The 15,749-nt window shown below is 37.1% G+C and overlaps 1 protein-coding gene across 50 annotated transcripts in view; it reads right to left on the reverse strand.

The window, feature by feature from the left end:
- Positions 1–15,749, reverse strand: part of RBFOX1 (RNA binding fox-1 homolog 1) — a 1,140,648-nt gene that overhangs the window by 62,465 nt on the left and 1,062,434 nt on the right. For 46 of the 50 annotated variants that reach the window (XM_030284820.4, XM_030284819.4, XM_030284817.4 and 43 more), the window contains one exon: positions 2,161–2,241. The exons of the other annotated variants lie outside the window; for them this stretch is intronic. In XM_030284820.4, coding sequence (XP_030140680.1) covers positions 2,161–2,241 — 81 coding nt within the window. The remainder of the gene's footprint in view (positions 1–2,160; positions 2,242–15,749) is intronic. 50 annotated transcript variants of the gene reach the window in all.

Genomic DNA, 15,749 nt, shown 5'->3' on the forward strand with positions numbered 1-15,749 from the left:
TGACTTATCAGTCATAATTTCAATATTACAAATGTGCACAAAAATGGAATATAGAAGATCGTTAAACTAATAAAAGAAATGAGATGAAAGTAAACCTTCATTTCTATTCATTTCTAGTAGATTTTTCTATAGAAGTGAAGCTATTTTACATCTTTATTGAAAGTTTTGTAATAAGGAGAAATAAAAAAACTAATTACAGTATGTAGTAATTTTGTGTTATTAGGTGTTGTGACCCTGTAGGGGAAACTGCAATTTTGGCAAGAGGAAATTCTATACATAATAAAGGAAAAATCATGACTTGCCAATTCAACAAGAGTGACAGGAAAATGATGGCAGAAAAGTCAAACAAAAAAAGTCAACAAAAGTGACAGAAAAATCATGACACAGATTCAACAAAAGTGTAATCATTTCTACTGCAAGGGCTACCAGCAATGCCTGTAATGAAACTGTGTATTACACAGTGCCCAGTGGGAGACAGACAGGCAAAGCTTGTTTATTTATGTATTTGGCATAATTGAAAACAAACAGGTGTTTGTTAGGATATCATTATTCAAGGAGTACCACTACAAAATAAGATTTTTTCAACAGGACTGACTCAGGAGACATAATAGAAACAGTGAACTCCAGAGCTCAGCTTGCTCACAGTGTCTCTTTGGAAAATCAATATTAGTGGAAATATCATCTGATGGAAACAGCAATCCCAGCAATAAAATTCCTGGTGTACAGCTCAGTGAGACAATAGGAGCAACAGGGCAAACTTGTGAAAGGCTTTCAAAGAAGACAAATTTTCAGAAAATTATAACAAACACTGCCCTCTCTTCTCTAAAAGAAGCTCCTAATATTGAGATGACTGAAATGTTTGGATCATTTTCTAGGGAAAAATTTGTCAGTCAAAAAGAAGGGGTGCACTAAAAATGTCCAAAAGTGAGCATTAATTTAAACTGTAAGTTTAAATTAATTCAATTTTTAATTTAAACTTCATATCTCTGTATTGCTACAAGAAGTAAAAAATCCCCACTGCTAGAGAAAGGTGACGTGACATATTAGAAAATATTCTTGGAGCACCTGGAAGAAAATGCAGACTTAACTGACAATTTAATTTGCAATTTAAAACACTTGATGTATTTGGTTAGTTCACTATGCATTTGTAGGCTCCAGACTCATCATTTAAAGGGGATCCCATATGAATCCTGGAAAAGCAGCAGCTCTAGGGATGCCATTGATAATGCTTGACATAAAAGAATTACATGACTGTAGAGATGATCACTATGGAACTCTTTTGTCCTAATTCCTGGTTTTAATTTAAAAAAATATATATTTTTGTAGTCTAGATAAGCTCTAAGAGAGTAGAGTTGCATTCTGGATTGAATATAAATTTCATAAAGAGCATATCTGATAATGCTGTTAAATCAGACCATGCATTTTCTTTACAGAGGACTACAGTGAACAAGAGCCAGGGCTGCTGCAAGCACAGTTACTGCTCCTGAATTCAGCTCCAGGCTTCTCACCCTACTAGATGCCAGAATGAGCATTAGTGGTACCACCAATCCAAAACACTCTCAGAAGAGGTTTCTGCTCAGAATTTTAAAGGACACATCTCTACTCCAAAGTTTTGTATTTTGGAGAAAAATGGCTGATGGCAGCATCCATCATGTCACCTTGTCTCTGTTCTTTTTACCAGGGCAGCTTTTTAGGCTCAAAATGCCCCCTTTCATACATCCTGTTCCTTTTGTAAAAAAAAGACTTTGTATCTAATTCCTGACCCAATCAAATGGTGGCATGGTAACAGATGTTTTGTGCATTAAAACACAGTTGAGATCAGAACAGAAGAAACACAACATCTTCTACACAAAATTCAGAGCACACAACAGTACTGGATTGCAAAAAATGTTACTGTCATTGTAGAATTTTTGACCATTTCTATACAATATTGCAATATAGGCATTTTTTTTCTTTTTAAAAAAGAAAATATACTTTGAGAATAAAGATGCAACTGAAAACACTGAATTATCTGTTGACATGACTTACATATGTTTATAAACACCACATTTACCTTAACAAGAGCTGTTGGGAAAGTTGACATTTTTAGGGGGCTTAATTCACATTAATGTGCTTTTGTCACAAAAACAGAACAAGAAACGAGCCATAACACTAGCTTACTTGTGGATGTGTATACTAGTGAACTGGGGGCACTGTACACGGGAGATCCCTCCTGGTTTGCCTGGCACAGCAGCACCCTGCCTACAAGAAAGAGAGAGAGAGTGGTATCTGGTTTTGGAACACTTCAACTAAACCTCAGTTTTCATCTCAAAACAGAAATCAAGACACAACCGCAGCGGTGCGCTGAACCGGGGGCGCTTTTTTGTCCTTTGAGATCAAGGCAGAAAGAGCCCAAACAAACCCAGAAAAAGCCCAAACAAACCCAGAAAGAGCCCAAACTAACCCAGAAAGAGCCCAAACAAACAAATCAACCCAGTTTGACTTTGGAAAGCAGAACACGGACATGCCCCAGTCGCCAACGCCGTCATCCCTTGGGGACCGCGACCCCACTGCTCGCCCGGCTGCTCTCTCTCCCTGTCACCCTGCTTCTCCCAAAATTGCTGGCCCAAACCACCCTGCCCACCCTTCCTCCTCAGCCCCCTGGCCCTGGCTGGAAGGAGGCTCCTCGAGCCAACACGTGCAGCATTCCCAGCATGGACCCCAGGCCAGGTATGAGCCGGGTCACATCGCTCCCATTGGCGCTGAGCGATCGCTGACACATCTGAGTTCAGTGGTTTTTGCTCACAGGAATGCACAAAGATATTTGTGCAAATATATTACTTTCCAGTAAATAAGCTGGGTTCAGGATTAAGCAAAACCAGATAAAACAAAATTTTTTCCCCCAAGGAATAAAAGTAAAAATCAACAATCAAATCCATTTAAACTAATTCTTTTGCAATGCTCAAAATTACACAATTTTAAAATTATTTCCTTTTCTTCTTTTACATGAACTTAAATAAAGCATGTCAGGTTTTCTTAAAATTGTATTTTAACAGTCTTAGCTGAATACAGATTGAACATTGATCAGAGGTTGAAATAACTCTACTTTCAAACTAGGAAAGAAAGTTCTTCACTTCTGGAATACACTCCACCAGGAAAAGTGGGCTATGAGACATCTGGTTTTGCAGATATATGTGCATATATTTGTATACACACACACAGAATTTTAGACACACATACACCGACATGCCTCAAGCTGTCAGCAGTTGTGAATCACACAATTCCAACCCATCAAATCTTGCTGGAGATTTGTGAAACTTTAGACACTGTGCAGTGGAAGTGCACTGAGTTGAGTCCAATGTGTTTGGAAGGACAGAATTAAGTACCAATTGGAGGCACATTTTTCACAGTATTACAGGTGCAATTCTCAACTTCCATTCACTGGGCCAGAGTTCTCTCAAAATACATTTTAAAAAAAATTTCTGCCATTAACCAGTTCTTTGATTGTTGCTTGCAGGTGTCACTTGAAGGAGACATATTGGAAATATTGAAGAGTAATAAAATAATTCTTGTAATTTATGTTGTTTAACTAAGACTACTGGAAATCTCATTAATTACTATGCTTCTAACCTTCCCAGATAATACATAACTAACAGGATTTAGAGATGCTTGCTTTTTTCCAGCCATCCACAATTAATAAAAAAGATAAAACATAAAACAAGGCCATTTCCCCCCGTAATTTAAGACAACACCTCATTGTCTGTATTGATATCTCAGCCTTCAGCCCTTGTGTGGAAGCTGGCAAATGAACATGCAGCTATTGAGATCCTAATTACAAGCAGGATTTTCAGGTTAAATATAAAATAAATAAATAAGCAAGCCTTATCCAAACCCTTGTTTCACCCCAGGAATGGGGATGCTTAAATATGGAAGAATTTAACACCACAGATGCTTCAAAACCCAAGCTACTGCAGAAGCCTGGAAATGAAAGTGAGCTGAAGACCCAGAGGCATTGATCCAGCTGAGAGAAAGACATGAGGAAAATCACTCATTTCCATTAGGTTTCAAGAATAATATAACTATAATGACTTCAAGTATGTCTAGAAAACAGAGAAAAAGATTTTCAGAAGTCAAAGGTTATAGTTTATTTACATTTTTCACCATAAATTCTAGGTAACACTTGGCTTCCTCCATGCTCCATAGATATTTTCTGACTCTTTGTAGCTAATAATCTTATATTTTTTCTGATTTCATCTCATACAAATCTTATTTCCCTACTCTAGTAATCTAATTTCTAATTAAAGTACTTCAAAACAGATGCTTTTTTCATCTCTGCTACTAGAGTGTATTTAATTTCTTGCACAGAGCCTTCTAATTATATTTTGACAATCTGCCTTTGAATTTGTACATAATATTAATACTGATAACTAAAACATTATTATTAGAGTTTGTTAGGAAAAAATATAGAACTTTTTAATCTACTTTAGTAAGAAAAGATTATTTCTTCTGCATCTAATTTTGGTATTAAAAGTATTTCAACTGCAATTCATACAACTGAGGGAAGACTGAATTATTTACAGTAAGATCTTGGATAAACCTCAGAACACAAAAACAATCTATAAATTCCCCAATGGGAAAAAAAAAAAAAAAACCAAACCAAAAAAAAGTATTACTTTTCCTCCAGAATGCTAAATTCTAGTGTGATGGAATAAAGGATTTGGGTTGGATTTTTTTGTTTCTTTTTTTTACAAAAGAGGATTTTAATATAAAATTTTGAGGGAGTAGTGGCAGAGGGGACACTGGGGGCACCAGCCTGGGGGCAGGGGCATTGCAGAGACCCTGGAATGCTGCCTGGCAGCATGGACAAAACCAGAGGTCCCAAGATCAAAGACTATTCCCACTCATCCTTCTCTTCCTCCACTGTTTTCTCCTCCAGCCCATGATTAAGAATGTGCTGTTTGATGAGGTCCTTTGCTGAAGCACCACTGTTATTCTGAGAAATAATTACTCTAAAAATATTCAGGGCTGTGGAAAAAAGTGATTCACAGTCATTAATATTTTTGGAATATTTAAAACACAGTTCCCAGTGGTTTCAAGATCTCTGACTAAATGCATTTCCCCTCATTTTTTTTACTTTCAAAAATAAGTTTTTTGTGTACAGTTATTTACATGATGCAGATAAACTCATCTACAGAAATACCAACTCGTGGTGCTGCAGAGTATTCAGTGCCTCATGTAAAACAGCTAAAAAAGTCACTGTATTTCTCAAATCCTCAAAGAACCAAGAAGTAACACCAAGGATCAACATGTGGACTCACCCACTAAATTATAAAGGATTTTTAAACCCCTGCTGTTAAAAATAGCTTTTAACTCAAACCACTGTGTAGCCAGCACTACAGGAAGCTCAGAAATACAGATCTCAAATTAGTTGAAAAGAATTTACAAAATTAGCTGGGATGTCTCATGGTATTGTTTGAGGAAGTATAAGTTGAAATAATATTTTCTGCAGAAAAAAACCCCATGTACAATTAGCTAAAATCATGCTGTTGGTGTAAAATTAACAATGGTGCAAGGCTTTGATTATGGGCCCAGCTTTCTCCTGTCCCAGGAAGCAGATGAAACTTCTAGAAAACTTTCCTGGCAATGGTTTGAAGTTTCTATACCATGACACAGCACCTGAGCCTACAATGCACCGCCTCACTGTACACATGGCATGAGTACCTTGGCTCATGGACCAAAAGTTTCCAATTCACAGTGCTGGTGTATATTCTCTGTTATGTGTAGTAAACATAATTCGTGCCATTCCTTGTATGAAATATGTAATATTGGATACTTGTTAGATTATGCTCGTTTGTATTAGAAGCCCCCCACCCTCGCAGACGAGAGCAGGTGCATGTTGAAACCTGATTTACGTGTAAAAGGATGTGGCTGGGCCAGGAGATGGGCCATGGCTGGAGAGATACAGGGATGCCCAAACGCTGATCATTGCGTGAACGACCTGAGATGGATGTCATGGAAATCCTCGGGCAGACACATGTGAATGCAGGGTTCCCTTAAATTTACACTGAATTGTTCTTCCTCATCACCAAAAATGAAAATTTTATTAACCTATGGACTCTGAATGGAAGAAATGACTGACTGCCGAAATCTTGGCCTCAGGCGGAATTTTCCCTATAAAAACCGCTTGTGCCAGGATGGAGGTGTGTGGGCATAGGGGAAAACCTCTCCTGAGGCTGACTTCTTGTTGCACACCCAGGGTCCATCCCTGGGCTCAGCACTGTTTTTTCTGTGGTTGCCTAGATAGAATTTGACCGCTAATAAAACTATTTTTATTTTTAATTTGGCTGAATCAATTTCCATTTATAACATTCTCAAAAAATTCTGGGGGGGAATTACAAAAAAAAAGAATAGGAGAGGTGTTGCTTATTGGGGGTTTGCCCTGGGACACAACAAAGTGAGACATGGGGGGACAATGTTCCTCTCACTCCAGGGATGCCAAGGCTTCACAGAAAGTTCTTGGGAGAGCGGGGAGGTGACAGGGGTGCTCAGTTCTCACAGCATCCAGCTGCTGCCTTCACAACCAGGGGAAGCACAGAAGCATTGTCAGTGGCAGGAATTGACCACCTCAATATCCAGGGCTGGGCTGCACTGGGGTTTAGTGCACAGGTGGCTAAAATGATTGTTTGTAATACAGGAGCTAAGTAACTTACTACACACAAGGAGATTTAGTGATGATTCCATTACGCTAATCCATTGTACTCTCAGTTTTCCAGGTAAATCATCCGCTCTTTACACACACTTTTTCTATTGTCTTACCAAAAGGAGCTTCTTACTGCCTCTCACAACTAAGCACCAGCTCATCCATTCTTTAATACTATTTACAAACAAAGAAATCCAAACAAAGCCACAGGAAAACGTGATTGAAAAATGAAGCTATTTGAGTCTCATTTAGCCTTCATTATTATTACTGTTATTTTAAGAGCCTAAACTAAACCTAAAAGAAAACCCCATTTTTTATAGAATTCAGTGGTTGTTTTTTCATTTTCTTTTCCTCCCAGTCCAGCTGGATGACAGCCAGTTCTCCCTGAGTTAGTTCTCATCATTCTGATCACTCCTTTCCTTTGTGCCTTTTGCAACAGCTATTATTCCTCAAGACTTTGGTGTTCAATTCATGAAGAAAACCCTAAAACTGCATCCCTCATGAAGAAAGCAGGAAATTTGCAAGTGTATCAAGGATCCCCATAAGCAATCCATGTCCTCTCTTGGTTTGCCGTTCTAAAAGTGTAATTTAATATTGGTATTTTCAGACAAAAATAGCACTGTTTTTGTTCTGGTCTGAAATATTGTTCTGTGATGGATTATTTCAAAATGTCTCACAGAAATGGACCAGAAACACCTAATGAAAGGCTCCTGTTGTGCAGTAATAGTGTATGTTAGCTTCTATTGTCCCTTCTGACTAGGGAATTTAAAGAGAGCCTCTACAGCCTCTCTCTTGAATACATAATAATAGTTAAGTGCTCTCTTAGCCCTTCAATATCAATAGTCAACTACACAGACTTAGCATGCTTTTAAATATGCTGTTAATTCAAGGAGTGCTCTTTGAGGGCCTTCAGTTATCTGGGATCTCTATAAATTGAATAATAGCCTTCAGATTTTAACTCAACCACTTATGGATGGTTGTGTTGATACACTGGATTGTTTCATCTATTATTAACAAGGAATAAAGTAGCATAACCCCAAACCCCATGCCTCCTTTCTTCCAATATGTTAAAAATACAAACAAAATCTACATTTAATCCCACCAAAGTTTATATATAGTTTCAGCTAAACAAGAGGGTAGGGAGGAGAATCTAAAGTAGTTGATGTCTAAAGTTGATTTTTCTTTCGCCTGACAGCAAAACTGAAATATATTCAATTATTGAACAGCCTGGGTGTGCTTGCTGCTGGTAATGAGAATCTGTGCTCTATACATACATTTATGTAGTAAGTCCCTGACTCACATACAACCTGATACACATTGTTTAAAATAGAGGGAGAAAAACAAAACAAAACAAAAAAAACACACCAAAAACCAAGCAGTGAAGATATGTGTCTCTAAGACATTTCTTGGGACCTCCCCATTCAAAAATTCTATTTAAGATATTAATTTTCCTTTCTATTACTTTTCTAAGCATAGTGGATGTTTCTTTATTATCACCCCTCTTAGAGTGTCCCCAAAACTCCCAACGAACTGTGGCACTGATTCAGGGAACAGCAATGAATGCTACAGCAAGCATTTGGAAGCTACCCTTCCAATTATTCCTTGCTGCCCATATCATCCATTTCCCAGCTTTTGGGAAGCAGACCTCGCTCCCCAGTTATTCCTCTGCAGTGTCCAGGATGCTGTCACACATTGGGATTGGAAGCTGTCAATATCATGCAAGTAAAAATCTGAGAAGCAACAAAGTTTGCAGCTCTGGTATGAGATAATCCCCCCTAACTCCCCTTTTCCCCACCTCTTCCCTCTGTAGGATACAGAACTCATCCCACAGTAACAGGGATCTCTCCTCCTCCTTCTCCTGTCTGCTTAAAAACACACAGTGTGACTGATTTGTTTCCAATTTAATTAACAGGCCAGCCTTCCCATAGACTGGCTGCTCTGCAGGAGCAATTCATGTAATGTTTCCATTCACAAAGTAAAGCAATTGCAGCAAACTGCCCTTTCCAAAATCCTTTTAAAATTATTTATCAGCCACAGGCATTCCTTGTCCGGTAACTAAACTGAAACTAAATTGTACAAATTCAGCTGGTGCTTGTACCAAAATCTGCACCATGCTTAGAGGGTTTATCTGTGCTCCTTAGTGAACTTCATCATTGGTATCCAAGTGTAAATCCTGTCACCAGAAAAGTCTAAAAACTGGACATGCATTATGTAGTCATTAAAAAAAAAGGAGTGGTACCATCAGGATTTCCTGCAAAATATATTTACTATGAGGTGTCGCTCTACAACCTCAAGTGCACATAAACTCTGTGACATCCAGTGCCATTATTTTATACTGGGATGTGCATCCCACTTAGGTTATTCAGGATCTTTCAAATGTCTTTATTACTCATCCTTCTAGGTCCTCTAGCAGACATAGCAGGTAAATGACGGCTATTCTTGGTTCACTTGTAACTTGGAGAAAAACCATGAGAGAAATTCCCAAGTATAAACTTCTGAAGTAAACTCTGAGCTGGAATTATACTCTTCTTGAAAGAGGATAGTTGAGAATATACAAAATGCACTCATGTTCTGCTGATAACTAAAATGGGTTGCATTCATATGTCTGCCTGTTGAATAAAGATTGCAACGGGAAAAGAATCACAGAACAGATGAAACTGGAGCCTTTCTGCCCAAACACAAACACTACCATTTCAACATGGCCCTGCAGGGATTACAAGTGGATGTGTTTATGCTTTATCCTCTCATATTGTGTCAAGACACTATTTTCTGTGTAAATTACCTATTTCAGTAAATCTATAAGACAGAGATGCAAATCTAATGCAATCAGATGCAGAGATGCAAATTACTAATCCCTCAGTTCTCTTTGCTTACACCAGAGAATGCTGGTTCTGATTTATAAATAAAATTCTATTCTGAATGACAAAGTGAGAATATAAAAGACCAAAAATTGAATCATCATGCATAATCCTGGCTTTAGCTAGTCTATTTCTTTCCTAGCCCAGACAGGTTCCAGAACTTCAGAAGCATGAAAAATCATTACAAAAATGGTAATGCAATGATTCCAAAGCACTCACTTTTACTAGAAGCAATTCTATGCTTGGAGACTGCCAAAGAAAATCTGAGAGCACTGAACCAACAGAGCCTGTAAAGCTTGTAAAGCACCTCTCAGCTACCTCCACAATGAATAAATGAATGCAAACTGTATTTTCAAAGTTGCTCTCAATAAGTATTATGAAATGCAATTACAGCGCATATTTGGGATCCTGTCCTCCAATGTCCAAAATGAGAAAAAAATGTGTAAGAAGGAAGAGAAAACATTAGCAATATGTTTGGAATACAATTAACAATAATCTTAAACTGCTTTAGCATTAATTTACAGATGTAATCAAGGTTTAACACAGAGCAGAGTTGTTTTCCATTCCACTTAACTGTATTAACTTTACATTTCATATATTACTTGATTACTTTACATTTCAGAATAGTTTGTCTGCCTGACTGTCCATCCTAACACATGGATCTTCCTGACTTGGTTATTCTTCTAATCAGAGGAATTTATTCCTCCACATAACTGCTACAACTTATCTAGCATTGCAAATATCCCACCCGGTTCTGAACAAACAAATGTTTTAGTGATGACCTTGCAGTTTGTCTTAAATTTTCCTCTGAGAGATCCTTAAGCCAGTGCTTTTTACATCTATCCGTGGCTGGTGCTTGGATTACAGCCTCAGTTTTACTCTAAAAATGCATCTTGCAGCCTTAGCTCAGGCCCAGGCAGTGCCTACCCAGGCTCACCCCTGTTGCCCAAGTAATTGTTGAGACAGGAGCAGTAGCTGGATTTACAGCTGTATTTATAGCCAGCCTCAAAACCTACACCACACACAGTCTGGAGAGGCTATCACCTTAGTTATTTAGCTGCTTTTAGGTTTCTCACTAATCAGGAAGCCATAGAACACATTTTCACTAAGTACCACAATGATGGAAGAGAAGCCCAAGAATGATTTTTCTTTGAAGATTTTCTTTGTGAGTAAGGAACAGTACTTAACTTCTTTTAGCCCTTGGTCAGTTTGGTCAGTTATAGTGACAATAAGAACATCTGAACAAACACAAGAACTTAGAAACAACACAATGAAAGAAAGGACAGTACAGCTCCTGCTTGCTCAGAAGGCTTTCTTTTGGGTTAATTAATATCCAAAAACAAGGAAACCTACTACATGAACTCAGGAGAAACATGAAAACATGGCCATCAGATCAGGACCTATGTCTCAGCAAGATTTTACCATCAAGCAAAGAGATCCAACCACCCACCCCCAAACACATTCTTTCCCCTATTTTAAAAGCACTCCACCTTTCATACTGATTCCCTGGTTTTACTGATTCTGTTTGTGAACAAATCCATCACTCAGTATCAAATTATTCCCTGTACTAAACTGGCATCAGAACTCACAAACTTTTACAGTGAAAAAGCAAAAACTCCCTTCTTAACAGTTTCCTACCTTCTGGCAAAAACATATCTACAGTTGAAGATTTACAATTGAATAATCAAATGTATGGAATTTCTTCTAGAGCTCAAATAGAAGAGTATCAAATGCTAAGAATATCCTGTGTGATATAGATCCAAGAGAAACACCTTTAAAAGTGTAACACTGACAGTATCTGTGGTCATCTCTTTAAAATGTGCAGACTTCAAATCAATGCTGAGTATAGGTAGATTAATCCTGCTCCAGATTTAAATATATAACCAATAGACTAAATTAATGTTTATAAAAATAAGTCATTGGCATTAGCTTTGAATAAGCCTTGATTAGTTTCCATGAGGGTATACATTTTAATGAAGAACTCATTATAATGTAGCATAAGGCATAATTAACTCTGGATTATTATTATTTATTTATTTATTTTAGTAAATAGCTAGTGCAGATGCTGAATTCCATTTTTCTAGTGGCTTTATTCATCTTTCATAAAACAGGATTTCCTCTATAATGGCTTGTAAAAGCTCCACAGAATTTTAGAAATGCATTAGCTGTCATCAGTGTTGTTAATCTACCTAGGAACTCTTCATTTGTATGATGGTACTTTTAACATTATGATTTTTGAAACACAGCTGTGTGTTATACTTTGAAAAGGAGCATCTATACAACACAGGTGGAATATTAAACAATAATTATTTGACTGTACTTAGAAAACTATTTAAGCTGCTTATCTAACACTACTGCACATATATTTATTTAGGAAAATCTGCTTAGTCAATAGCAAAGTTTGATTTCAAGTGTATGTAATCAAATGGTAAAATGAGTTAATCTATAGAGTGACAGACAGCTTTTAGAAAAATTTTGCTTTACAGATACAGCAGAGTGAACTTTTACCCCAGGATTAGAATGCTGTGCAAGCATATAATTCAGCTTCCCAAACTCCAAACATTGAGAAGTGTTTCTAGGGTATTTGCTGAGCTTATGCAAGACTCATTTAAATTCAAAGAGAAACACTAGAAAGATGAAATGAATCCCAGGTGCTCTTACACTCCAGAAATAGATGCTTTAAGACATGAACAAAGAGAATTAGTATTAGCAAGTGTACAGGAATCCTCTTTTCCTCTGGATTCATCTTACTTAAGGGCATGGTTTTATATATTTTGCTAGGGTAGTCCTTTACTTCTAATTATATGTAACATTCTATTCCAAACTTTTGAACGAATTTTTTAAAGGAAGTTTGGTAAAAAAATCTGATTGTTGGTGGATACTGCTGGCTTCCAAATGCCAAAAAGCACTGGGCATCTAAAACTTTTCTGTCTTCTGAGGCCTTATAAAATAGTTTAAAAATGCACAGACTCTTCCCCTCTCTTTCATTTTGAGTGATGGGGAAAATTTTGCCAGTGCTCATGGAATAAGAAACTGGGTACTTACAGTACCCAGTCTTCACTGGGTTAAGGCTATTAATGAAGTGAATACAACTACACAGCTATGTGGGATGACTTGAAAGTATCTCCTGAAACTCCTAGAACTTAATAAAACTCAGGAAATACAATAGTACCTCAAGTAAAAAAAGGATGGGATCTTCTGCTTTCCACTCAGCTGTGCTCTAATTGTTCTTTACCTCTAATCTTCAGTCCTTTCTTTTTCCACTGTTAGCTTAAATCTTGAAACTTCTGAAATATTGGTTTTGGTTATGACCAAAAAAGAAAATCTTCTCATGTGAGTTACTGTGAATTCCCCTGTTCTCTGAAAGAGTATTCACTGGATTTCCAGGTAATTTCTGTAACATCTTTTTCCCCACCTTGCATTTGAGAACTGCCAAAAATGGGCCTCTCCAACAGGTATAACTCTTTGCTTCCAAGAATAAAAAAGTCTTCTAAAGTGGCTTTACTGTGTCTCAAGCTACCTGATGTACAGGACTGATCTGTTGTACTAATACAGGTGCAATAATATTCTATATTTCAATAAGGAGAGTGCAAGAGATTGCTCAAAAATTCATTGTTCCAAAACCCAAAAGAGAAAAACAAAAAGATCTTCAATAACTGAAAGGAACAACATGGAACTTGGCTGTCAGACTGCCTGAGGCAGAAGGGCTTGGTATTCCAGATAAAATATACACTATATAAAAATAAGCAGGTGAAAATGATATTATAACAAACTGCAGAAACAAAGAAAGTACCAGAGCATACCTAGTAAAGAATCCCAGCTGCAAATCTGTATTTTCCCAGCCATAAATGAGTGTATGGGGAAAAGAACAGACTCTAACTTAAATACAGGAAAACTGTGGGATGTATTTAAAACTGGATGGAAATACAAATGGATGAAAAAATTATCCCAGTTTCTATGAAGACTTTGTGAGACAAATCATAGACTGCTTCCTACAAATTTCCTTGTTAGGACCTACGCAAGAATTTAATAAATATTTTACTGGAAAATATAAGAAATTGATAACACAACTTCATTAAGCATTCCTTTCTCATAAGAGGGAAACACCCTTAAAAGGGAAAACCCTTAAGGAAAACCTTTTATTTACTAGAGGGCGACTGTGGATGTAAGTAATCTTTTTTAAAATTTTCTATCCATGATTATATACAGAAAATGCAATTCTGTGAAAAGCTGGGAATGAAAAACAAAAAAAAAAATGCCCTTTAGTTTTCTGTGAAATGTAATTTTAGGACTTCCCAGGAGAAAGTTGGGAAGGGCAGGAACTGGTGGCCATCAGGGAGCCTTGCTAGGCCCTGGAAGTGCAGCAGGAATCTCCAGAGGGCCCTTCCCAAACGTGTCCCTGGAAATCCACACCAAGGCCACCACAGCTAAAGAGCCACACTGCCAAAGCACTGTAATTTACTGCAGCACAAGCATTTCACAGACACAAAAACAGCCTTAGAAGGGAAATCCAGGAAGAAAAATCCATAGTGTTTTGTAATTGTACAGTATTTTGCACTCCCCAAGTAATACTTTCCTACCACAGTGTCTGTTGTGCATCTTAGAGTCTCCATTTTTAGCTGCCACGCATTTTCTCAATAAAGGTTTTTCTTCACAGACGTGTACACTCCAAAAAAACCCCAAGCTATAACAATCATGTCACTGGTCCTACTGTTTACCATTATCTTCAAGGTTTTAGGGTTGATTTACATTGCGTTCCTCCCTATTTGACTTTAATTGTCTGCTTCAAGTTGTCAGGACATAACTATATCTTAGATTTGCATTGCATAAGGGGATCTTCTCCTTTCTCTATTGATCTTGTCTTAGGGTGTAATTTAACTCAATTCTAATTTTCCTGTGCATGCAGGGTGCTCTCCATCCAAGGAAGTGAGTTATGTGTATTCAAGTGGTGCATCTTATGAATCTTGTTAAGCTTTACCGCCTTCCAGCCCGCACTGATGGAATATTTAATCACAGAAATGAGTTGGCAGATTTGATGTACAATACGGGGAAGCCTCGCGGCTGCGGCGCCGCCGGCAATTGAGAAACGGGGGAATTTGCCATTCATCAGTGCCATCCTGACAGCTTTGTATAACCTTCTGTTTTTCACTTATTTATGAAGATTAAAGGTACTTTAAATCAACAGTTTCTCTGTAGATGTATCATCTTTATTTCAGAAGTGGCCAAATTTTTCATCATTTATTAGGAGCTAAAGGAACTTCTTGCAGTGACTGTGAAAAAGTTGGTGCAGTTTTGTCATGACAGTGCTGGAGACAATAAGTAAACTAAACAAGTAGAACTCTGTCTTAAAAACTACATCTCTAATTTTATAATCTTCAAAAATTCCATTGCTTCTTCTCTAAGAAAGGTGGTGGAGGGAACCCAAAAGTACAGAGAAGTCAAAGTGTTCTACTCTGAAATGCAAGAATTGCAGTGTTGTTTTACTGTTTCATTTCCTAAAAACTTTAGAAGATCTGAACAATTTTAACTAAATTGTTTAAAAGAAAGTCTATATGCTTAAATGTAAGAGATATCAATTTTAGTCAATATAAATAAAATGCATTTGACATGCATTGAAAAACAACAAAGCCCAAACACAAGCCTGCCTGTGTGTATAAAGAGAAAAAAAAATCTGAGATAAATGAAGTATCTTGATGGAACTTTCTGCAAAGGTGTGGTGGAGTTCGTGTCATAATTCATAAAATTAAATTAATACTCTTCTAATGGTAATTAAAGATTCTCATTAAGAAGGGCAAATACCTCCCTAGTGTTGGCAATAAAAATGCACTTGGGACTTTAGGAGGTTATACAAAATAATCAATAACCTGCCATTTTATAATTAAAAGACAAAATAAATGTTAGGGAAAAGTCCAGTAAATTAGGAAAATTACCTTCAGGAGAGATTGAAAATATTGATTTTAATTTACAAACTATGTGAACTCTTCATGCCCTACTTCATGAGACAATTATAAGTCAGATTGTTAATTCTGCATACGTATTAGAAAATTGATTACTGTACTATGGGAATATTATTATATTTGTCATTAACACAAAGTCATTTATATAAAATGACTAATAACTCTGACTTTGTAATTTATGCAGGTTCAGGGTTGGTTCACTAACTACTCAAACGAGATCAATGTTAAATTCCTGTTTTCAACATAGACATACAT

The sequence above is a fragment of the Taeniopygia guttata genome, chromosome 14 (assembly GCF_048771995.1).
Source record: "Taeniopygia guttata chromosome 14, bTaeGut7.mat, whole genome shotgun sequence".
In the NCBI taxonomy this organism is placed as follows: domain Eukaryota; kingdom Metazoa; phylum Chordata; class Aves; order Passeriformes; family Estrildidae; genus Taeniopygia; species Taeniopygia guttata.